The 25,469-nt window shown below is 55.3% G+C and overlaps 1 protein-coding gene across 1 annotated transcript in view; it reads right to left on the bottom strand.

Moving 5' to 3' along the window:
* The window catches only part of NRXN2 (neurexin 2), a 293,562-nt gene that overhangs the window by 250,635 nt on the left and 17,458 nt on the right, over window positions 1-25,469 (bottom strand). The window contains exons 2-3 of the mRNA XM_065408659.1: window positions 18,007-18,024; window positions 8,208-8,237 (exon numbers count right to left, since the gene is read on the bottom strand). Coding sequence (XP_065264731.1) covers window positions 8,208-8,237; window positions 18,007-18,024 — 48 coding nt within the window. The remainder of the gene's footprint in view (window positions 1-8,207; window positions 8,238-18,006; window positions 18,025-25,469) is intronic.

The following is a 25,469-nucleotide window of genomic DNA, read 5'->3' as shown; positions in this document are numbered from 1 at the left end:
TCTCTCTTCCACCTCCATCTACAGACACCACCACCAAGCAACTGAAGCGCTGATCAAAGGGGAGAGCCTGGCTGAAGGGCAACCAACCAGCCTGTGGTGAGAAGTATCTAAGTTTCTAAGGGCACTGAAAGTGTTAAGATCAGCTTAGAATGCGTTTTGCTTATGCTTTGACTTATAATCACTTAAAATCTATCCTTTGTAGTTAATAAATGTGTTTGTTTATTCTACCTGAAGCAGTGCGTTTGGTTTGGAGCATGTCAGAGACTCTCCTTGGGATAACAAGCCTGATACATATCAATTTCTTTGTTAAATTGACAAACTCACATAAGCTTGCAGCGTCCAGCGGGCATAACTGGACACTACAAGACGGAGGTTCCTAGGGTTGTGTCTGGGACCGGAGATATTGGCTAGTGTCATTCGGTTGCAAGTAGCTGTGAGCAGCTTCCATGCCAGAGGCTGTGCGTGAACAGCCCAGGAGTGGGGGTTCTCACAGCAGAGTAGGGTAAGGCTGGCTCCCAGAGTCAAGGATTGGAGTGACCTAGTGGATCACCGCTCCTGATAACACCAAGGGAATGTCACAGAAGGTGCATACCCCCGAGACACACACGCACTCCCTGCTGTCCCAGTATGAGGGTTTATACCTCAGAGACACACACGCACATCCTTCTGTCTCAGAGTAAGCGTTCATACCCCCGAGACACACACGCACTCCCTGCTGTCTCAGTATGAGGGTTTATACCCCAGAGACACACACGCACATCCTTCTGTCTCAGAGTAAGCGTTCATACCCCTGAGACACACACGCACTCCCTGCTGTCTCAGTGTGAGGGTTTATACCCCAGAGACAAACACACACACATCCTCCTGTTTCAGTGTGAGCGTTCATACCCCCAAGATACACAAACACACCCTCCTGTCTCAGTGTCAGGGTTCATACCCCTGAGACACACAAACACCCTCCTGTCTCCGTGTGACCATTCATACCCCTGAGACACACACCCCCACCCTCCTGTCTCAGTGGGAGAGTTAATACCCCCAAGACATACACACACACACATCCTCCTGTCTCAGTGAGAGGGTTCATACCACCGAGACACACACGGACACCCTCCTGTGTCAGTGGGACAGTACATATCCCCGAGACACACACACGGACACTGTCCTGTCTCAGTGAGAGCGTTTATACCCCCGAGACACACACACACACACACACACACACACACACACACACACACACACACACACACACCCTCCTGTCTCAGTGTCAGGGTTCATACCCCTGGGACACAAACACACATCCTCCTGTCTCAGAGAGAGGGTTCATATCACCGAGACACACAAGCACCCCCTCCTGTGTCAGTGGGAGGGTGCATACCACCAAGATAGACACGCACACCCTCCTATCTCAATGTGAGCGTTCATATCCCCAAGACCCTCCTGTTGCAGTGTGAGCGTTCATACCCCCAAGATACACACACACACACACACACACACATACACCCTCCTGTCTCAGTGAGAGGGTTCATACACCTGAAACACACACACACACCCTCCAGTCTCAGTTGGAGGGTTCATACCCCCAAGACACACACACACACACACACACACACACAGCCTCCTGTCTCAGTGGGAGCATTCACACCCCCGAGACACACACATGCACACCGTCCTGTCTCAGTATCAGGGTTCATAGCCCCAAGACACACACATACACACACCCTCCTCTCTCAGTGAGAGGGTTTATACCCCTGAGGCACACCCTCCTTTCTCAGTGGGAGGGTTCATACCTCTCAGACACACACGCACACCTCCTATCTCAATGTGAGCGTTCATACCCCCAAGACACACACACAAACCCTCCTGTCTCAGTGAGAGCGTTCATACACCCGAGGCACACGCACACCCTCCTGTCTCAATGGGAGGGTTCATACCCCCGAGACACATGTGCACAACCTCATGTCTCAGTGTGAGTATTCATACACCGGACACACACACACACACACCCTCCTGTCTCAGTGAGAGGGTTCATATACCTGAGGCACACATGCACACCTCTTTTCTCAGTGGGAGGGTTTATACCCCAGAGACACACCCACCCACCCTCCTGTCTCAGTATCACAATTCATACCCCCACGACACAAACACACACCCTCCTGTCTCAGTGTGAGCTTTCATACACCCGAAACACACACACACACACACACACACACACACACACACACACACACGCTTGTCTCAGTGTCAGGGTTCATATCCCCGAGACACACACGCACACCTCATCTCAGTGGGAGGGTTCATACTCCTGACACACACACACACACACTTCTTTCTCAGTATCAGGATTCATACCCCCGCATCACAAATGCACACCCTCCTGTCTCAGTGTGAGCGTTCATACCCCTGAGACACTCACACACAACCACCTGTCTCAGTGTCAGGGTTCATACCCCCGAGACAGACAGACAGACACACACACACACAAACACACACACCCCATCCTGTCTCGGTGAGAAGGCTTATACCCCCGAGGCACACCCTCCTGTCTCACTGAGAGCGTTCATACCCCCGAGACACACACACACATACACACACCCTCCTGTCTCACTGAGAGCGTTCATACCCCCGAGACACACACACATGCACATCCTCCTGTCTCAGTTGGAGGGTTCATAGCCCCCAAGACACAGACGCACACAAACACACATCCTCCGGTCTCAGTGAGAGGGTTCATACCCCCTAGGCACACCCTCCTGTCTCAGTGGCAGGGTTCATACCACCAAGACACATGTGCACAGCCTCCTGTCTCAGGGTGAGCATTCATACACCCGACACACACACACACACACACACACACACACACACACACTCCTGTTTCAGTGAGAGGGTTCATATCTCCGAAACACACGCACACCTCTTGTCTCAGTGGGAGGGTTCATACCCCCAAGACACACACACTCCTTTCTCAGTATCAGGATTCATACCCCCGCGACACAAATGCACACCCTCCTGTCTCAGGGTCAGCGTTCATACACCCTAGACACACACACACCCCCTCCTGTCTCAGTGTCAGGGTTCATATCCCCGTGACACAAACGCACACCCTCCTGTCTCAGTGTGAGCGTTCATACCCCCGCGACACAAACGCACACCCTCCTGTCTCAGTGTGAGAGTTCATATCCCGGAGACGCACGCACACTGTCCTATCTCAGTGTCAGGGTTCATACCCCCGAGACACACACACACCCTCCTGTCTCAGTGAGAGGGTTCATATCATCGAGACACACAAGCACCACCTCCTGTGTCAGAGGGAGTGTGCATACCCCCAAGACAGACACGCACACCCTCCTATTTCTAAGTGAGCATTCATATCCCCAAGACCCTCCTGTTGCAGTGTGAGCGTTTATACCCCCAAGACACACACACACAGACCCACATGTCTCAGTGTGAGCGTTCATACACCTGAGACACACATACACACACACTCACACCATCCTGTCTCAGTGTCAGGGTTCATATTCCCGAGACACACACATGCACACCTTCCTGTCTCAGTATCAGGATTCATACCCACATGACACAAACGCACACTCTCCTGTCTCAGTGTAAGGGTTCATACCCCCAGGACACGGGGACACACACACACACACACACACACACACACCCCTCCTGTCTTAGTGAGAAGGTTCAGACTCCCTAGGCACACCCTCCTATCTCAGTGTCAGGGTTCAAACCCCTGAGACACACACACACACCCTCCTGTCTCAGTGTCAGTGTTCATACACCCAAGACACACACACGCACCTTCCTGTCTCATTGAGAGAGTTCATACCTCCCAGACACACACACACACACAGCCTCCTGTCTCAGTGGGAGGGTTCATACCCCCGAGACACACACGCACACCCTGTCTCAATGGGAGAGATTATACCCGAGACACACATGCACACCCTCCTGTCTCAGGCTAGGTCTACACTACCCGCCTGAATCGGCGGGTAGAAATCGATCTCTCAGGGATCGAATTATCGCGTCTCGTCGGGACGCGACAATCGATCCCCGAATCGACGCTCTTACTCCATCAGCGGAGGTGGGAGTAAGCGCCGTCGACGGGGAGCCGCGGAGGTCGATTTTGCCGCCGTCCTCACAGCGGGGTAAGTTGGCTCCGATACGTCGAATTCAGCTACGCTATTCACGTAGCAGAATTTGCGTATCTTAAATCGACCCCCCCCCGTAGTGAAGACCTGCCCTCAGTGTGAGCCTTCATAAAACCTCTGTCTCTGTGGGAGAGTTCATACCCCGAGACACACACACACGCACCCTGTCTCAGTGGGAGCATTCATACACCCGAGACACACGCACACCCTGCTGTCTGAGGGCTTGTCTTCACTACCCGCCTCGATCGGCGGGTAGAAATCGATCTCTCAGGGATCGAATTATCGCGTCTCGTCGGGACACGACAATCGATCCCCAAATCGACGCGCATACTCCACCAGCCCAGGTAGAAGTAAGTGCCGTCGATGGGGGAGCCGCGGCAGTCGATTTGCCGCCGTCCTCACAGCGGGGTAAGTCAGATCGGATACGTCGAATTCAGCTACGCTATTTGCGTAGCTGAATTTGCGTAACTTAAATCGACCCCCCCCCCAGTGTAGACCTAGCCTCAGTGTCAGGGTTCATACACCCGACACACACCCACACACACACCCTCCTGTCTCAGTGTCAGGGTTCATGGCCCCGAGAGAGAGAGAAAGAGAGAGAGACACACACACACACACTCCTCTCTCAGCGAGAGGATTTATACCCCTGAGGCACACCTTCCTGTCTCAGTGGGAGGGTTCATACCCCCAAGACACACACACACACACACACCATCCTGTCTCAGTGTCAGGGTTCATACCCCCGAGACACACAAACACCCTCCTGTCTCCGTGTGACCATTCATACCCCTGAGACACACACCCACACCCTCCTGTCTCAGTGGGAGAGTTAATACCCCCAAGACATACACACACACACACATCCTCCTGTCTCAGTGAGAGGGTTCATACCACCGAGACACACACGGACACCCTCCTGTGTCAGTGGGACAGTACATATCCCGGAGACACACACACAGACACCGTCCTGTCTCAGTGAGAGTGTTTATACCCCCGAGACACACACACACACACCCTCCTGTCTCAGTGTCAGGGTTCATACCCCTGGGACACAAACACACATCCTCCTGTGTCAGTGGGAGGGTGCATACCACCAAGATAGACACGCACACCCTCCTATCTCAATCTGAGCGTTCATATCCCCAAGACCCTCCTGTTGCAGTGTGAGCGTTCATACCCCCAAGATACACACACACACCCTCCTGTCTCAGTGAGAGGGTTCATACACCTGAAACACACACACACACCCTCCAGTCTCAGTTGGAGGGTTCATACCCCCAAGACACACACACACACACACAGAGCCTCCTGTCTCAGTGGGAGCATTCACACCACTGAGACACACACATGCACACCGTCCTGTCTCAGTGTCAGGGTTCATAGCCCCAAGACACACACATACACACACCCTCCTCTCTCAGTGAGAGGGTTTATACCCCTGAGGCACACCCTCCTTTCTCAGTGGGAGGGTTCATACCTCTCAGACACACACGCTCACCCTCCTATCTCAATGCGAGCGTTCATACCCCCAAGACACACACACAAACCCTCCTGTCTCAGTGAGAGCGTTCATACACCCGAGGCACACACACAACCTCCTGTCTCAGTGTCAGGGTTCATATCCCCACAACACAAACACACATCCTCCTATCTAAGTGTAAGCGTTCATACCCCCAAGACACAAACACAAACACACATCCTCCTGTCTCAGTGAGAGGGTTCATAGCCCCCAAGACACACACACACTCTCCTGACTCAGTTGGAGCATTCATACACCCGAGACACACAGACACACAATCACCCTGGTGTCTCAGTGTCAGGGTTCATACCCCCGAGACACACACAACCTCCTGTCTCAGTAAGAAAGTTCAGACTCCTTAGGCACACCCTCCTGTCTCAGTTGGAGGGTTCACACTGCCGAGACACACACGCACACCCTCCTGTCTCAGTGTCAGGGTTCATACACACAAGAGACACACACGCACACCCTCCTGTCTCAGTGTCAGGGTTCATACCCCAGGGACACAAACACACAAATACACACCCTCCTGTCTCATTGAGAGAGTTCATACCCCCAGGACACACACACACACACACAAACACACACACACACCCTATCTCAGTGAGAAGGTTCAGACTCCCTAGGCACACCCTCCTATCTCAGTGTCAGGGTTCAAACCCCTGAGACACACACACACACCCTCCTGTCTCAGTGTCAGTGTTCATACACCCGAGACACACACACGCACCTTCCTGTCTCATTGAGAGAGTTCATACCTCCCAGACACACACACACACACAGCCTCCTGTCTCAGTGGGAGGGTTCATACCCCCAAGACACACACGCACACCCTGTCTCAATGGGAGAGATTATACCCGAGACACACATGCACACCCTCCTGTCTCAGTGTGAGCCTTCATAAAACCTCTGTCTCTGTGGGAGAGTTCATACCCCGAGACACACACACACGCACCCTGTCTCAGTGGGAGCGTTCATACACCCGAGACACACGCACACCCTGCTGTCTCAGTGGGAGCGTTCATACACCCAAGACACACACGCACACCCTCCTGTCTCAGTGGGAGTGTTCATACACCTGAGACACACACACACACACACACACCCTCTTGTTTCAGTGTCACGGTTCCTACCCCCAAGACACACACACACACCCTCCTGTCTCAGTGGATGGTGCATACCCCTGAGACACACACGCAAACCCTCCTGTCTCAGTGGGAGCGTTCATACCCTGGGGCACATGTGCACACCCTTGCATCTCAGTGTGAGGTTCTGAAGCACTGGGAAACACACGTACACCCTCGTGTCTCAGTATGAGGGTTCGTACCCCAGTACACACACACACTCATGCCTTATTTCAAGGGTCCATACAACCAGAACACACACACACAATCCCGTGTCTCAGTGTGAGGGTCCATAGAACAGACTGGTATATATCCATGCTCTCATTTCTTAGTGCAAGGGTCTGTAACACAGGGACAAGTACACGCTATGGGTGTCAGTGTGAGGTTCCGTTCCGCCGAGATGCACATACTCACACCCTCACATCTCAAGGGTCCATACCACCAGGACACACACGTGCACACCCCCGTCTGAATGTGAGAGTCCGTAACATGGCAAGATGCACGCACCCTCGTGTCTGAGTGAAAGGATCTATTCTACTGGGAGTTGGGACACACACATGACCTTGGGTGTCAGTGTGAGGGTCTGTACCACCACAACACGTACACACCCTCATGTGTCATTTCAAGCTCCATAAAGTCAGGACACACAGGCACGCCCTCATGTTTTGCTGCCACAGGCCGTACCGCCAGTTCAAACATATACACCCGCGTGTGTCTCAGCATGAGGGTCTGTACCAACAGGGATACACGCAGGACACGTGTCCCCCTACAAGGTTCTGTATTGCCAGGACACGCACACATGCCCTCATGTCTCACTGCTAGGATCCATAGCACCAGTCAACACATACATGCCCTCAGGGTCTGCACCGCCGGGACACTCACAGACACCCTTGTGCATCATCACTGACTGCGCACAAGCAATGCTAAGCAAATACCAGTTAAAAAGCAGAGGCCCAGATCCCAGGCTGGTGCAAATCGGCACACTTCAGCTGGTTTCAACACAGCTATGCTGATTTCCTCCTGGCTCAGGGGTCCACCCCCTGCCTTCAAAATCCCCCCACAGCCATCACCATAGACATGGCTGCTAACAATCAGAGCATCGCCCTGAGCCACATGCTGTTTGCCCCTGCTTCACATTGCAGGAAAACTAGTTTTATCCTTTTGGCTTTGGCACATGCTTGACTCTCTACCACCCGGCTGTACAACACGGCTGTCCGAGCAAAACATCTGGGACCATGGCAGAAACCACCGCGAGTCGAGAGATGAATCAAGCGGATGGGAGGGAGGGAGAGAGGGAAGAAAAATAACCGGAAGAGAGAAATGAAGGAGGGATGGTGGAAAGATCAGAAGGGAGGAGTGGAAATTAAAACTTCTGTTCGTTGGGGTGAAAATAACAAAGGTAAAGTGTCATACCTTGGCTGTTTAACGTCAGATGAGCAGGACCTTGAGGGGAGAGGAAAAGATAAAAAGAAAGAAAGAAAAAAGACTAGTCATATAAACGCACAGAAAAAAGGAGGGTTTAATCTTTTTGCCACAATTTAAAAGCTGTTTTTAACTTGTGACAGACATCCAGGCCCCAGGGGGAGAGAAAAGGGGTGGGGGGAGAGAGAGAAAAGGGGTTCGGATGCCGAAACGGAGTGAACAAAAAAAAGAAAGGGAAGGAAAAAGAGAAAGAGAACTCAAAAGCCCGGACAGATCGAACTGAAATTGAAAGAGGACGACAGAAGAGAGTCTGGGAGGGGTCTTTATTAGTCTCTTTAAAAAAAAAAAAAGCATTCGGGGCCCCTCTGTGGCAGAGAGACGGGAAAATGCTTCTTTTTTTTCCGGTTAAACAATAAAATTAAGAAAAAATAACAATGGAGAAAGAGACACAAACCAAAGCCTGAGAAGGCATGTAGGGGACGATGTTGCCTTTGGTGCCGGAGGGTCCCGCAGGAAGAACTGGAGCGTACTGCTGCTTTGGGAGGCAAGGGAGTTAGTGGTGGGAGGTCACCAGGGCTAGCTGGGGACTGACTGGCCTCTCGCACCCCCCTAGTGACTCAGGAGTGAGCCGAGTCAGGCGAGAGGAGCTGCCCGCAGTGTAAATCAAGAGGAACAAACTCCCGGGCTGTCAGTGGGGAGGATTTTCCCCTCCCGCAGCCCAGTGGGAAGCAGGGCTAACTGCATCACAATGAGAAGAGCTATGTACAGGTGTCAATCAGGAGTCACTCCAGGGAAGGCAGTAGTGCTGATTGCTCTTCCCCTCCCCCAGTCTGACACAGGAACACCGCCAAAGCCAGAGGAGCTACACACACACACAGTGAAAATCAGGAGTAACTCCGCTGCAGCCACCAGTGCAGGTTCCCCTCTCGCCCACCCAGCCTAGACCCAGAGTAACCCCATGGCACTCACTGGGGCTGGTTCCCCTCGTGCTCACCCCAGGGCAAATCAATCACCCCACAGGAACACAGGTGGCTGTTCCGGAACCAGCGGAGAGTCACTCAACACCAACAGCTTCGCTGCCAAGAACCCTTGCACCTCCGACACCTGCATTTTTGCCACCCCAGCCTGGCACCCCCCAGCGCACAGAGAAAGGAAACACCGATTGAAGAGATGTGACCCTCATGCATGGCAGCGTGGGGGGGCAGTTACAATACATCAGAGTCATCGCTTACCCTGCAGGGTGGGAGACTCCAAACAAGGGGTAAGGCCAGGTACAACCCCACATGAGCTTTCCCCAACACGGGCCATCGCCCGTCCCTCCTTGGGGAAGCAGGGGCTGCTAGAGTAGACAGTGACCCTGTGGATCCCAGGAGTCCTGAATCCCACCCCCACCCCACCCCACCCACCAGACCCCACTCGGCTCCCAGAGTCAGGAACTAAACCCAGGAGTCCTGGCTCCGAGCCTTGCCTCCTCTACCCCACTACACCCCACTCCCCTCCCTCTTGCATGACAGGATTGGGGGCCCCACCCTAACTCCTAACAAGGGTTCAGATGCCCGTTGCTATGGCCACTCTGGTTTCCCATCTGATTTTGGCTACTTATGGGGGTGGGGGGTTGGAAAGGAAACGGGGTGTCTCATGGCATTTGGGCAGATTCCCTTGCTCACACCTCAGTTCCTGGCCTGATCACTGCAACTCAGCTTCACATGCTGCATATGTCAGTCTGCGGTGGTGTAGAAGACTGGGGTGTGGGGATCAGCTGCTGAGATCCACCCAGCCCAGGACCTGCACTGCCTTCTGACAGACCATGGGGATAGATCTCCTGGGATCAACTGCTGGGATTCACCCAGCCCAGGACCTGCACTGTCTTCTGACAGATTGGGGGGGATAGATCCTTGGGATCAACCACTGGGGCTCACCCAGACTAGGCTCCGTGCTCCCTTCTGAGAGATCAGGGTGTGGGGGGTAGAGCTCCTGGGATCAATTGCTGGAATCCACTCTGCCCAGCCCCAATGCTGCCTCCTGATAGATTGGGGTGTGGGGGGATAGATCACAGGGGATTCACCAGGCCAAGTGTCCCAACCCTCTGTCTCCCATGGAAGGAACTGTATGGAGCCACTGTGAGGGGAGGCCAAGAGCAGAGGGTAGCTAATTCCCCAAACAGCCCCTCCTTCTGCTCCTCCCCAACCCTCCCCTGTGGGCGAGGATGAAGATGGGCAGGCAGGAGCAGGAGGCATTAATATTCCTCTCCCGCCCGCCCCAGCGCCTCCCACATCATTAATCATCGTGTGCGCTCCTCTCCCCGCACCAGGCAGCTGCTTCCAAGACATCAGGCAATTTCATGCAAATGGCATGGAGCCCTCTCTGCCCCACACCCAGATGCCCCACCCCAAGACACATGCTCCCCCTTACCCATCACCACCCCCACCGAGCCCAAAGGCACCCACTTGCAGCCTGTATGGCTTATACCCTGCGGGGGCAGGGGAGTTTGACGTTCAAAGACAGGAGTCCTGGCTCCAAACTCATGCAGTCCTGTTCTAACCACTACACCCCACTACCCTCCCAGAGCCAGGGACAGAATCCAGGAATCCTCATGCCCTAACCCCTGGCTCAGGGGGTGGAAAATGGGACATGGGGCCTTAACCCTCTGGAAAGCGCCAGCTCCGATCCAAGGCGGGGATGGCTGGCGGCAGTGTAGGTGATACGAAGCCGCTATCCCTTCACCATCTTCCACAGGGTGATGTGAAACGAGTCTGCTGGATATCAGCCTGACTCCCAGTAGGTTGTGCTGCTCAGTGACATCCCAACTGGCCACCTGGCTACTGGGGGCCGACTGCAGCCAGAGTCTTGACTCCCCCAGACTGCACGTTGGGGACACACTGCCGGGGGGAGTCTCTGTGTGGAGCAGGAGCTTGGGGCTGTGAGGGCTACAGTGGGTGAAGAGTTAATGGCCACAGTTGGGGGGAGCTTGGGAAGGTGGGTGAGGGGTACAGCAGGCTTCTGTGCAGATGTAGGGGCTGCAGTGGGGGGGGGAGGACTGGGGAGGGGAAAGAAGGATGGGGGTGGAAGCTGTATGGAGGCTGAGGCCAGGCCCAAACACCCCCCTCCATAGGCCTAGGCCTGGCACATTAGGATGCTGTCTGCTCTCCTTCCGTCACCATGGAGACCAGCTCCAAGGATCCCTCAGGCATGACGGTGGCAGCCATATTGTTCCAACACTACAGCCTCCCGCCAACACCCTGGCAGGACGGGGGCCCTGTGGAGAGAAAGCCATGGGGGGAGGACAGTGTCCACTGGCACCACAAGAAGGAAGGATGAAGCTGGTGCCCCTCAATCCCGACCTGCAGCCCTGCTCTCCCAGCCACCCTCCCCCCACACTAACCAGGAGACCCCAGCTCTATTATGCAGCAGCTTCTGGCAGTTGGGAGGCTGTAAATCACACCCAGCCCCCGCCGGGGTCCAACCTCAGCCTCCTTACTGGCAACTGCTCACAGCTGTGTGAGCACAGACAGCCAATGCTACCAGGCCCCCCAGCACCTGTGCTCTCCTGACATGCACCGCACAGGTCCTCACTTGCACACATGCCACACGACCCTCCCTCACACACTCACTTTACACAGACCCTCCCTTGCATGCACACTCCTACCTTCACGCCCCCATGCAGACACACACACAGTACACACCTCTCATGTATGTGCACCTGCCTAGCCTATGGACACAAACACACAGTGACACAGTCACATATGGGCACACGCCACACACACACTCCAACATGCCAACACGTGCCAAACACACATACAACAGAAGATGGTGACATACTGGGGTATCTCACACACACACACACACACACACACACACACACACACACACACACACACACCAGGACATTCTGGTACATGTACAACATGCTCCTACATGGGCTTGCACCTGCCCCGACATTCACCATCTGCAGCATGCACACGCACCATTACAGTCACAGCGTGACACATGCACTGTTGAATATGCCACACAGCCTTGCATATGGCTGGAGATGGGACGTTGGGTGGGGAGGGCCAGGACTCTGAGGTGGCACTGAGCATTCTCTGCCCGGGTGTTGGCTGGCTCATTCTTGCTCATATGCCCAGGCTCTGGCTGGTGGCCCATGTGGGGTCAGGAAGGAATTTTACCCAGGTCAGATTGGCAGGGCCCTTGGGGCGGGGGGGGAGGGGGTGTTTGCCTTCCTCTGCAGTGTGTGGGCGCAGGTCAATTGCCAAGATCACCTGGGTATTTCTCACTTCATCGGCCTCAGGCCCTAGCGCACTCTGGTCCCTCCTCTTCTCTGCCTGTGGCACAGAACAGTCTATTCTCCAGTGGGCTTTGGTCTCATTGCAGGTGCTGGGTTTGGTGTGCGGGTGCTGGCCTGTGCTTTACAGATCAGGCAGTTTCTCCTGGCCTTAAACCCTGTGACAGTCACATCCTTACATCCTCCCTCATGCCCTTACACACCCATTCACACACATCTGTATGCCACACGCACACACTTGGGTAGGTCCCCTCACACCCTGATCCGATCTTTCACACCATCATGCACTCACACTTGTGTGCACGCTACACATGCCCACCCACTCATGTACACAGGAGCCTGTGCTTGCCCACAGCAGCCTCGCTAGTGGGGTGGAGGGTGATTAATGGCCCCGTCCACTGGCCTAGCCCAGGCGCCCAGATAACATGCCCTGCATTGTCTCGGATCATGTCGGTTAATGACAGGCTCGTAATCGGCATGGAGCCGCCGCTCAGGAGATTAATAACAGTGCAGGGCCCCAAATAATGCAAATCACAGCTCATGTATTTGCATAACATGAGCTCATTGGTTCCAATCTCCCTCATTTGCATATCAATACTCCATTGGTTCCAATAGCCCCTTTCATTAGCATATCACCAGCCCATTGGTTCCAATGCCCCCCTTCATTAGCATAACACAAGGCCAGTGGCCCTCAGGAGTTTGGATGCTGGGGGGAATAAGGGCAGGGGGACTGGGAGTCATGGACTAATGGGGTGGGAGCTGCAGCTGTATGCCCCAGCCTTCAAATGGGGAGAGCCAGGAAAGGGAAATTCATTGTGTGGGAGGGGTGGGGGGTTGTGGGGCATGGATGGGAGGTGCAAGGAGCCAGAGGAGGCATGGCAAGGTGTGTGTGCACACACATGTGAGCATGTGCACATCTTTCATGCCAATGATGTGCAGGCCAAAGGATGCATAGGACTGCTTTCTCTGCACATGCAAGGGAAAGGTGGGGCCTATCGTACAGACTCTGCACACAGGTGATGTGGGTTCAAAAGACAGGCAATATACACGCACTCACACAGACATGAACATACAAGCACACACACACAGAGACATGCACACCCCCATGGGCAGCACCCGCTCCAAACACAATACATGCAGAGGAGACAGGCATCTCATTTCCCATGCAGACATATGCAGGCTCCACAGGTGGCATGTTCTTTGTGTGTGTGTCCATATATGGCTAAGCAGAGCACAACTGTATGCATGTTCTCATCCCACACATGGGGAACACAGGAAAGGGGGGTGCTCCAACACATTCACCCACAGCCATACTCTGCACACACAGAAACCACCGGAGGTGCATGTTCCACATGGCATGCTCACACATATACACACACAGAATACTCAGGAAGCACATCATGCATCCAACATGCTTACACACAGACATGTGCCACACGAGCCAAACACACGGGAGAGGCACGTTCCATGCAAAACATTCACCCACAAGCAGGGGGGAATGCACAGAAAACATGCAGGAGGGCTATATTCCACATGGCACATTTGCACACCTATTCTATACCCACACAATGCATGGGAGGCGAGTGTCTGTGTGCACTGACATGTGTGCAGCCCCCCATGCCCAGTGGCACAGGTTCTACACCCCCGTGCACATGATACCTAGGCTGCTGTGCCCATACTCTTGTCTGTAAAAACCAAGTGCCTCTCCTATAACGTAACTCACCCCGCCATTATGCCCCCTGCCGCTTCACCCAGTGGGAGGGGAAGGCTGCAGCACCCAAGTCCCCACCCCTCTCTTCAGCAATTCCCCGTTCTGAGCAGACACGGCATCAAGTCACCATGCTGCTAAATCTTATCTCCCCGGCACAGATGCCTGTCCGTCCCCAGCACTGCAGCACACAGTACCAGGGGGTGCCAGGACGCGCACGCACACACACACACACACACACACACACACACACACACACACACAGACTGTACCCCCGCACACAAAGTCAGTGCACTCACACAATTTGTAACCCCCCCAAAAGACACACACACACACACACACACACACACACACACACACACACACACACACACACACACACACAGCTGCGCCCCTACACAACCCCAGGGAGACAGCCAGTCACACACACACACACACGGCCAGTCACCTTCTCCCCATTAGGCCACCGAGGGACAAAATGGTGGCGGGATACAAGGGCAGACTGACACACAAACGCCCACACACACAAACTCCACACAGGCGCTGTGCGACGACACAGCAGCAGAATAGAAGCGGGGGACAGGGAGATACAAGCAGGGACACACACACACACCATCCCCCCAAAGAGTTAGTCCCATTCCCCTCCCACACACACACTGCATCCAGGCTCCACTAGAGATACACACGTCCCCCTGCTCGTGACACGGGCACAATCACACTCCAGGGAAGCAGCCCCCAGAGTGCCCAGCCCCCACCCTGAAACACAACCTGCTCCACCAACCAGCAACACCCACTCCCCTCCCAGAGCTGGACTAGAACCCAGGAGTTCTGGCTCCCAGCTCTAAGCCCGCTCTTGCAATGGAGTGGGGGGGCATGGTCTCCGTGTGGGGTGGATTGTGATGGGGGTAGGCAGCATGATCTCCGTGGGTGGATGTGGGGCGCGCTGGAGCAGGGTCTCTGCAACGGGGGCAATAGAGAGCATGTTAGAGGGGAGCATGGTCCCTGAGCTGGTTAGTCTCAAGATGGCTGCTCAGGGACAAGCCTCACACAGCGAGTGGGGGGGAGGGGGCAGAGAAAATACAGGCAAGAGGCTTCCCCTCACAGGTCCCCTGAGCCCCCCTAAGCTCCCAGACACACACCCACGGCTCCCCTCAGGCCCTGGGAACCCCGCAACTGCCAACCCCTCTCCCTTGCCCATTATTTACTGCGGCACTCAGCCAGCCAGCTTCCAGGGGGATTGTGGGAAAGGAGCAGGGAGCCACTGGCTGGATTCCCCCCATGCTTGGGGACTCCTGGGTCTGTTTGCAAAACGGATGCTATCTACACCCCAACTCATCCAGCCCCAAACTCTCCTCCCTGGAGCACACCAGCCCGCTGGGGGACAGCCTCCCAAGCCCAGCCCCCTATGGGCCCAGAGCCCTCCCATTCCCATACACAAATCTCCCCTGCCCTCCATACACACCCCAGCCCGGCACAGCACCCATTCCGCATGCCGCACTGACCCTGTGTTCTGGGAAGACCCTACAGTAACAGACCTGGGAGGGTAGCTGCAGTGCTTCAAGAGACCCTACAGTAACACACCAGCCCACATAGCCCCAGCACACCCAGGAGACCCTACAATAACACACCTGCCAATGCAATACAAGATGAGATTTGGAGAGGGAAATGGCTGCTGCCCTGAGCTCCCAGCTGAGGTTCAGCATGAATGGAAAAAATGAATTTACCCAGCAGGCAGAGCCAGGGACAGAACGGGGACTGTCTGGTTCAGGGGGGCGGGGAATGGGATATGGGGCCTTTCCCCTCTGGTGGGGGGCACCTGCTACGACCCAGTCCCAGTGTGTGTGTAGGAACTGACTGGGAAGCTCTGGGGGAAAAGAGGAGTGAGGGGCAGAGTGTGTGTGTGGGGATGGAGAGCAGTGTGTGGGAATGAGGTGCCGGGGATATTTATACAGGCATCCCTCACCCAGTGCTGAGATGCAGATGCCTGTGGGATCCCTTGCCCAGCACTGAGATGCAGCCCCTGCACAGGAGTTGTTCATACAGGGATCCTGTGGGGGAGGGGGCAGGGTTTGGAGTTGCACTCCCTAGATACTCTGGGATGCCTTGTTGGCCCTGGTAACTGGGCGAGGGGATGGGGAGATGGGTTGGGGGGCCGGGTTCCCCCATGGGGATCAGGTGCCTTTCTCATCTGGGACCACAACTGAGAAATCAAATATACAACACACACACCCCTCACAGACACAACTTGTATTTACAAGCAACACAACACACATCAACATCCAACAGAGCACACATACACACTGTACTTACACACACACGTGCCCCATACACACACACCCCATTCATGCACTCTGAGCACACATGCCCACACCACTCATGCACACCACTCACACACACACACCCCACTCACGCACTCTGCACACACGCACACAGCACCACGCACTCTGCACACATGCACACACCACTTGCACTTTGAGCATGCACATACCACTCGCACTCAGAGCACGTACACACCACTCACACACTCTGAGTGTACACACACACCACTCACGCACTCAGAGCACGCACACACACACCACTCACGCACTCAGAGCGTACACACACACCACTGGCACTCTGAGCGTACACACACACCACTCGCACTCTGAACACGCACACACACACAGTGCTCGTGCATGCTCACTGTACACACATTCACAATGCAGTCATACATACCACATACCCACCCCACACCTCCCACATGCACTCACATCTGCACACAACCTCCACAGACTCACCTCCATGCACTGCCTTCACCACACAGCACACACGCACTATACTGACACACCAAAGCACCCCCACCCAACAATCCCTCCATAGGAATCACATTCCCTGCCCCCTTTAACTCCCCATGCAACCCATCCCCCAATTACTGCATGGGGGACAGACAAGGGCAACATCCCCTCCCCATACCACCCCCCTCCCTGGTCTCTTAGACAAGCTGCACAAAAATCACAATCAAATTGAGGTCACAACCCTGCCCCCAAATGCCAAGGCTACATCCACAAGTGAGACAACTCCTCAAGGAGTAGGGAGAAAGGGGGCGGTCCAGAGCCCAGGGAGGAGGGGCTTGGGGGCAGGAAGGAGAGCATGGTGGCTGAGAAGGCCACAGAAGTGGGGGTGCCTTCTAATTTGTGTGGTGCAGTCTATTCCACCCCCAGGGCAGGATCGCCCCCTACAGACTATTCCAGTCTAGGAGAGCAGTGGGGGGGCTTTATGGGTTGTGTTTGTGGGGATTGGGAAGCTCTCTACCCCAATATCTCGGTTCTGATCCAGTCCTTCCCCAACCCCCTCGATCATGCACAGGATCCAATACGTACCTCCACCCCGCCCCAGCGACAAAGCAGTGTATGACCCCTCCTCCCGTGGGGCAAACAGCCACAGAGACAGACTGCTATTACTGTGCTCTTACCACACACACAGAGACAAACCCTGGAGGGCTGGGGGAACCCCAAGACAACTGGCGATGCCTGGCTGTAGGGGCAACCCCGAGACAGACACCCCGGCAGTAAGTGACCCCTTGGGATCCAATTCACCATCATGTAGGGGGAGCACAGAGCTAGGGCGCTGTTGGAACACAGGGGAACCCCAACCCAGTCACCCAGGAGCCCCCCAAGTCCAGGCACTTCTCAATGGACCCCCACAGGGCGAGGGAGCAGGAAACAGCCCCCCCCATAGCAAGACATGAATTTGCTTCTTGTAGCATGGCCCCAACCCACGCCATCCACAGCCAGCATAGAGAATGCAAAGGGGTCACTCACCTTCCATCGTGTGCTCTTCTGCCAGGGACACCCCCACAGACGCAGCCAGACAGACACACAGAGAGAGAAAGAGAGGGAGTTAGTGAGGGGGGGCCAGGCCACCAGCATAGGCACACACTTACAGATAACTAGGTAAAGAGACCATAGGGGGCAATGCTGCCCCCCAGGGGGGGATAGATGGTAGGGGGCCACGCTGCCTTTGGGGGGGATAGAAGGTAGGGGGCCACGCTGCCCCGGGGAAGGGGGAAATAGGCTGGAGGAGCACAGTGTGCTGTGTTCTCCAATCCCCCAGTCCTGCCCCACAGTTTCCCCACTGTGGGCTTCCCCAGGGCAGTGGGCAGGACGGGAGCCAAAGGACTATGGTGGGGATCTCCATGCGGAGCCCTCACTCTGGCCCCCAGACTCCCCAGGATGGGGTTGGTAGGGTCTGGGGTCCCAGTTTACAGACACTAAATCTCCCTCCCCCGCACCACAGTGCCAGAGATGTTGGAGGGAGGGGTTACTGGGGGAGGGGGGAGGGATGACAGGCCAAACCAATCATAACAGGACAAGATCTGTGCAAGCCAATGCCCCCTGGTGCCCCTCACCCCACCCACAGCCCCGGCCATCCCAGCCTGGGCTCCACACCCAGCTCTGCCAGTGCCCCTCACCCCTAGCTCTCTCAACATGGACCCATCCCAGCTCCCCTCCCCGCAACAGTGCTGCAAACCCCGCCCCCTGCTGGTGATCCCACTTCCTGACTCCAGCCCCACATGGCAGCCTGGGAGCCCACGGAGTGGGGGTGGGGGCTATTTTGAAGGAGCTGGGTTTCATAGATTCATAGATTCTAGGACTGGAAGGGACCTTGAGCGGTCATCGAGTCCAGTCCCCTGCCCTCATGGCAGGACCAAATACTGTCTAGACCATCCCTGATAGACATTTATCTAACCTACTCTTAAATATTTCCAGAGATGAAGATTCCACAACCTCCCTAGGCAATTTATTCCAGTGTTTAACCCCCCTGACAGTTAGGAACTTTTTCCTAATGTCCAACCTAAACCTCCCTTGCTGCAGTTTAAGCCCATTGCTTCTTGTTCTATCCTTAGAGGCTAAGATGAACAAGGTTTCTCCCTCCTCCTTATGACCCCCTTTTAGATACCTGAAAACGGCTATCATGTCCCCTCTCTCTTCTTTTTTCCAAACTAAACAAACCCAATTCTTTCAGCCTTTCTTCATAGGTCATGTTCTCTAGACCTTTAATCGTTCTTGTTGCTCTTCTCTGGACCCTCTCCAATTTCTCCACATCTTTCTTGAAATGCGGTGCCCAGAACTGGACACAATACTCCAGTTGAGGCCTAACCACAGCAGAGTAGAGCGGAAGAATGACTTCTCGTGTCTTGCTCACAACACACCTGTTAATATATCCCAAAATCATGTTTGCTTTTTTTGCAACAGCATCACACTGTTGACTCATATTTAGCTTGTGGTCCACTATAATCCCTAGATCCCTTTCTGCCGTACTCCTTCCTAGACAGTCTCTTCCCATTCTGTATGTGTGAAACTGATTGTTCCTTCCTAAGTGGAGCACTTTACATTTGTCTTTATTAAACTTCATCCTGTTTACCTCAGACCATTTCTCCAATTTGTTGATTGGGCTAGTTTCAGAAACTGCCTTTGATCTGTGGGAGGAGCCGCATCCTTGGCTGGGATGTGAGCCCTGCACAGAAGGCCCTTTTGATGATGTAAACACCTGGCTGAGCTGCTTTGGTGGGGCTACACAGTAGGCAGGAGCCATGAGCTCACTCATCTTTGCAAGTGCCCTCCCTGGGAAAGGGCCAGGACTCCTGGATTCTATTCCCAGCTCAGGGGGAGTGGGGTCTAGTTGTTAGAGCAAGGGGTGGGGCTGAGCCAGGATTCCTGGGTTCTCTCTCTAGCTTTGGGGAGGGAGTAGGATCCAGTGGGTGAGTGTAGAGGGCCAGGTCTGGAGGCAGGATGCCTGGGTTTGACCCTTGGGCTTTGCACAGAGCTCAATGCAGGACAGACACTTTCTGCTGTAACTAAATGTTTTGTGACCAACCTTTATTATTTCTTTAGTCCCTTACTACCATTCCCAGACTCACTGAGTGAGGAAGCGTGAGGCCTTCTGGCACCAGGGCTGGGACAGTAGAGGGCTGCAGGTGTGCATTGAGGAGCACTGGCAGAGCTGGGGGGGAAGCCCAGGGCTGGGTTAGTAGTGGGCTGCAGGTCAGGACTGGGGGGCACCAGCAGGCCTGGAGATGGAGTCCTGTGCTGGGATAGCAGGCGCTGCAGACTAAGGCAGGCCTCACCTTGTGACCACGAGGACTGGAGTTTGGGGGGCTGCTGAAGGAAGGCCATGTCTGAACAGAGTGAGACCAGCCGCACCCCCCAGACACAACACATGGGGCAGGGCCCAAGGCTCCCACCCCTCAGCACAACCCTTCCCCTCCTACAGAACGGAGCCAAACCAACAAGTAAAGCAATTCATAACAACGGACTAAGGAAAGGAGCTCACAGCCAATAACTGGGGCGAACAGGCTAACCACAGAGCCCTCCCCCCTTTCACGCTGGCACCAATGGACCCCTCTCCAGCCATCAGGACCAGGGACAGCAGCCAAAACAGCTAAGGGAGAGCGACACAGCTCCACCGGTGCCCTCAATCCCAACCCACAGCCCGCTGCCATCCCAGCCCAGAACTCATCCTCCAGAGCCCTGCCAGTGACCCTCAATCCCAGGCCTGGGCTCCCCCCTCCCCACAGCCCTGCCAGCCCCCCCCAATCCTGACCTGCAGCCCCCTGTGATCCCAGCTCTGGACTTCCCCCCATATCTTTGTTGGTGCCCCTCAGTCCTGACCCACACACACAGATCCCCCAACCCACAGACACTCTGCTCTCCATACAATGGGGTGGAGTCAGGAATACTCTGCCCATGTCTCCCCACACCTGCCTTTGCCCCCTCCAATGGCTGCACTCCCACCAGCTGTTCCCAGGGACTGATCAGCCCTCGCCCCATGCAACATCATTAACTCTGTATGCAAATGATCGGGGCGGGCGGGGGGCAGGTTCATGCGCGGCTCTGTGCTCTCTTCCCCCACAGCCAGGTGCTGGGGTTGTGATAAGAAGTCTGCTGGGTCAGTGTGTTGGAGGAGGGGTCATTCTCTTCCAGACCCCACTGTGAAGGGGGGGCTGCGGTGGAGTAAGTGGTTAGAGTCTCCCAATGCACCCCATATACACCCTACCACAGATATCCCAATGCACCCCACATACCATCCAGACACCCCAGATATCCCTCACCACAAACACTCCAATGCACCCCACATACCCCCACCAGAGACCCCAGATATCCCTCACCACAGACACCCCAATGTACCCCACATACCCCCAGATACCCCAGATATCCCCACCACAAGCACCCCAATGCACCCCACATACCCCCACCAGACACCCCAATGAACCCCAGATACCCCCACTAGAGACCCCAATGCCCCCAACTCTGTGCATGGCAGGGTGGGGGAGGGGTGCTGAGGCACCAGGCCCCTCTGGATCCTCCTTAGTGATAATTGAGCAAAATGAGCAGGGCGGGTGGCAAGAGCTGGTTTCCATGGCAACCCCAAACAAAAGGCTGGCCAGAATGACGTGGGCTCTAACACATGGCGGGAGGAGGATGGAAAAAAGGGGGCATCCCCAACCAACCCTACTCCTCCCCTGTCACCCTGGGGGGAGCCAGGACTCCTGGGTTCTATCCCCAGTCCTGGGCAGAGAGTGGGGTCTAGTGGGCGCCTGGGAGCTAGGACACCTGGGTCCCAGCATGACCCGGGAGGAGACCCTTCCCCACTCCATGTCGTGCCGGATGCGTGGTGGGAGGGAAGGGGCCATTCCCCCCATGGGGGCCAGGCATTGCGGGGAGCAGCCCTTGCTGGGAGACCAGCGCCCCCTGCCTCTAGAAGCCTGGCTGTTCCAATGGGTCAGCCCCTGCACTCCAGGCTCCCTGCCAGCCTCAGACTCTGCCCCCTGCCCCACCGCACGCCCTGCTGGGCAAGGGGAAAACTTGGGGAAGGGCAGCAGGGATGATCCAGTGAGTCTGGGGGCTTGAAACAGCCATCGAATGTGGAAGGCCGGGGTGGGGAAATGTGGCACATTGGGGTGAGGGAGAAAGGAGGAGAAGGCGACTCTAGGCATGCACATGTGGGTCTACCTCTGCCTGTAGGTCTGCCGGAGGGATGGGCACGCATCTGTCTGTAGGTCTGCGGGCTGTGTGTATCTGTCTGTAGGTCTGCGGGCTGTGTGTATGTGTCTGTGGGTCTGCAAGGTGTGCATGACCAGTGAGGAGTATAAAAATATTGCTCAGGCATGCAAGAGTGAAATCAGGAAGGCCAAATCGCACTTGGAGTTGCAGCTAGCAAGAGATGTTAAGAGTAACAAGAAGGGTTTCTTCAGGTATGTTAGCAACAAGAAGAAAGTCAAGGAAAGTGTGGGCCCCTTACTGAATGAGGGAGGCAACCTAGTGACAGAGGATGTGGAAAAAGCTAATGTACTCAATGCTTTTTTTGCCTCTGTCTTCACAAACAAGGTCAGCTCTCAGACTGCTGGACTGGGCAGCACAGTATGGGGACGAGGTGACCAGCCCTCCGTGGACAAAGAAGTGGTTCGGGACTATTTAGAAAAACTGGATGAGCACAAATCCATGGGGCCGGATGCGCTGCATCCGAGGGTGCTAAAGGAGTTGGCGGATGTGATTGCGGAGCCATTGGCCATCATCTTTGACAACTCATGATGATCGGGCGAGGTCCCAGATGACTGGAAAAAGGCTAATGTAGTGCCCATCTTTAAAAAAGGGAAGAAGGAGGATCCAGGGAACTACAGGCCAGTCAGCCTCACCTCAGTCCCTGGAAAAATCATGGAGCAGGTCCTCAAGGAATCAATTATGAAACACTTAGAGGAGAGGAAAGTGATCAGGAACAGTCAGCATGGATTCACCAAGGGGAAGTCGTGCCTGACTAACCTAATTGCCTTCTATGAGGAGATAACTGGCTCTGTGGATGAGAGGAAAGCTGTGGATGTGTTATTCCTTGACTTTAGCAAAGCTTTTGATACGGTCTCCCACAGTATTCTTGCCGCCAAGTTAAAGAAGTATGGGCTGGATGAATGGACTATAAGGTGGATAGAAAGCTGGCTAGATCGTCGGGCTCAACGGGTAGTGATCAATGGCTCCATGTCTAGTTGGCAGCCGGTTTCAAGCGGGGTGCCCCAAGGGTCGGTCCTGGGGCCGGTTTTGTTTAATATCTTTATTAATGATCTGGAGGATGGTGTGGACTGCACTCTCAGCAAGTTTGCAGATGACACTAAACTGGGAGGCGTGGTAGATACGCTGGAGGGTAGGGATCAGATACAGAGGGACCTAGACAAATTGGAGGATTGGGCCAAAAGAAACCTGATGAGGTTCAACAAGGACAAGTGCAGAGTCCTGCACTTAGGACGGAAGAATCCTATGCACTGCTACAGACTAGGGACCGAATGGCTAGGTAGCAGTTCTGCAGAAAAGGACCTAGGGGTCACAGTGGACGAGAAGCTGGATATGAGTCAACAGTGTGCTCATGTTGCCAAGAAGGCTAATGGCATTTTGGGCTGTATAAGTAGGGGCATTGCCAGCAGATCGAGGGACGTGATCGTTCCCCTTTATGCGACATTGGTGAGGCCTCATCTGGAGTACTGTGTCCAGTTTTGGGCCCCACACTACAAGAAGGATGTGGAAATATTGGAAAGAGTCCAGCGGAGGGCAACAAAAATGATTAGGGGTCTGGAGCACATGACTTATGAGGAGAGGCTGAGGGAACTGGGATTGTTTAGTCTCCAGAAAAGAAGAATGAGGGGGGATTTGATAGCTGCTTTCAACTACCTGAAGGGGGGTTCCAAAGAGGATGGAGCTCGGCTGTTCTCAGTGGTGGCAGATGACAGAACAAGGAGCAATGGTCTCAAGTTGCAGTGGGGGAGGTCTAGGTTGGATATTAGGAAACACTATTTCACTAGGAGGGTAGTGAAGCACTGGAATGGTTTACCTAGGGAGGTGGTGGAATCTCCTTCCTTGGAGGTTTTTAAGGCCCGGCTTGACAAAGCCCTGGCTGGGATGATTTAGTTGGGAATTGGTCCTGCTTTGAGCAGGGGGTTGGACTAGATGACCTCCTGAGGTCCCTTCCAACCCTGATATTCTATGATTCATGCCACGTATGAATGGGTCAGTTCAGGAGCGGATTTACCATGAAACAAACCGTGCGGTGGCACAGGGCCCAAACGACAGGGTGGTCCCCAAAATGCAGGACAAATATCTGACAACCTGTCCCTGAGTCCTGGCCAGCGGCGCAGCAGGGCTCAGGCAGGCAGGCTGTCTGCATGCCATGGACGGTGGCCCCACGTTGCTCACAGAAGCAGCTGGCTTCTGGCACGTCTCTGTGCGCCCCTGGCGGGGGAGGGGAGGAGGCAGCTCCGCACGCTGCCTGCACCCTGGGCAGTGCACGGAGACCCGCTGCCCCCCGCCCCGCAAGGGGCATGTAGAGACGTGCCAGCATCAGGGCTAAGGCAGTTCCCTGCCCACTCTGCCTCCCTCCGTCCGCGCTACTTCGCTCCCGGAAGCGGCCAGCATGTCCCTGAGGCCCCGGGGGGGCGGGGAGTGTCTCCACGCACTGCCCCCACCCTGAGCGCCAACTCCACAGCGCCCATTGGCTGGGAACTGCGGCCAATGGGAGCTGCAGGGGCAGCGCCTGCAGGCAGCGGTGCGTGGAAACCCCTTGCCCCCCCGCCAAGGAGATGCTGCCAGAAGGGCGTGTGCACCAGTTGCTTTGGGAGCCACGCTGCCCAAGGTAAGCGCTGCCCCCCTGCCCCCCTCAGGCACCTCAATCCCCTGCCCCAGCCAAGAGCCTGCACCCCACACCCAAACGTCCTCCCAGAGCCCGCACCCCTCACCCCCTCCCACACCCCAACCCCCTGCCCCAGCCCAGAGCCCACACCCAGCACCCAAACGTCCTCCCAGAGCCCGCACCCCTCACCCCCTCCCACACCCCAACCCCCTGCCCCAGCCCAGAGCCCACACCCAGCACCCAAACGTCCTCCCAGAGCCCGCACCCCTCACCCCCTCCCACACCCCAACCCCCTGCCCCAGCCCAGAGCCCACACCCAGCACCCAAACGTCCTCCCAGAGCCCGCACCCCTCACCCCTCCTCCCACACCCCAACCCCCTGCCCCAGCCCAGAGCCCACACCCAGCACCCAAACGTCCTCCCAGAGCCCGCACCCCTCACCCCCTCCCACACCCCAACCCCCTGCCCCAGCCCAGAGCCCACACCCAGCACCCAAACTTCCTCCCAGAGCCCGCACTCCTCACCCCTCCTCCCACACCCCAACCCCCTGCCCCAATCAAGGTACCTCACTTTATTTTCATTTACTTCCCATTACTTATAATATAGGAGGAGGATGA

The sequence above is a fragment of the Emys orbicularis genome, chromosome 7, assembly GCF_028017835.1.
Source record: "Emys orbicularis isolate rEmyOrb1 chromosome 7, rEmyOrb1.hap1, whole genome shotgun sequence".
Lineage (NCBI taxonomy): Eukaryota > Metazoa > Chordata > Testudines > Emydidae > Emys > Emys orbicularis.
Note: the sequence above shows the minus strand (reverse complement) of the source record. Positions and strands in the feature narration are given on the sequence as shown.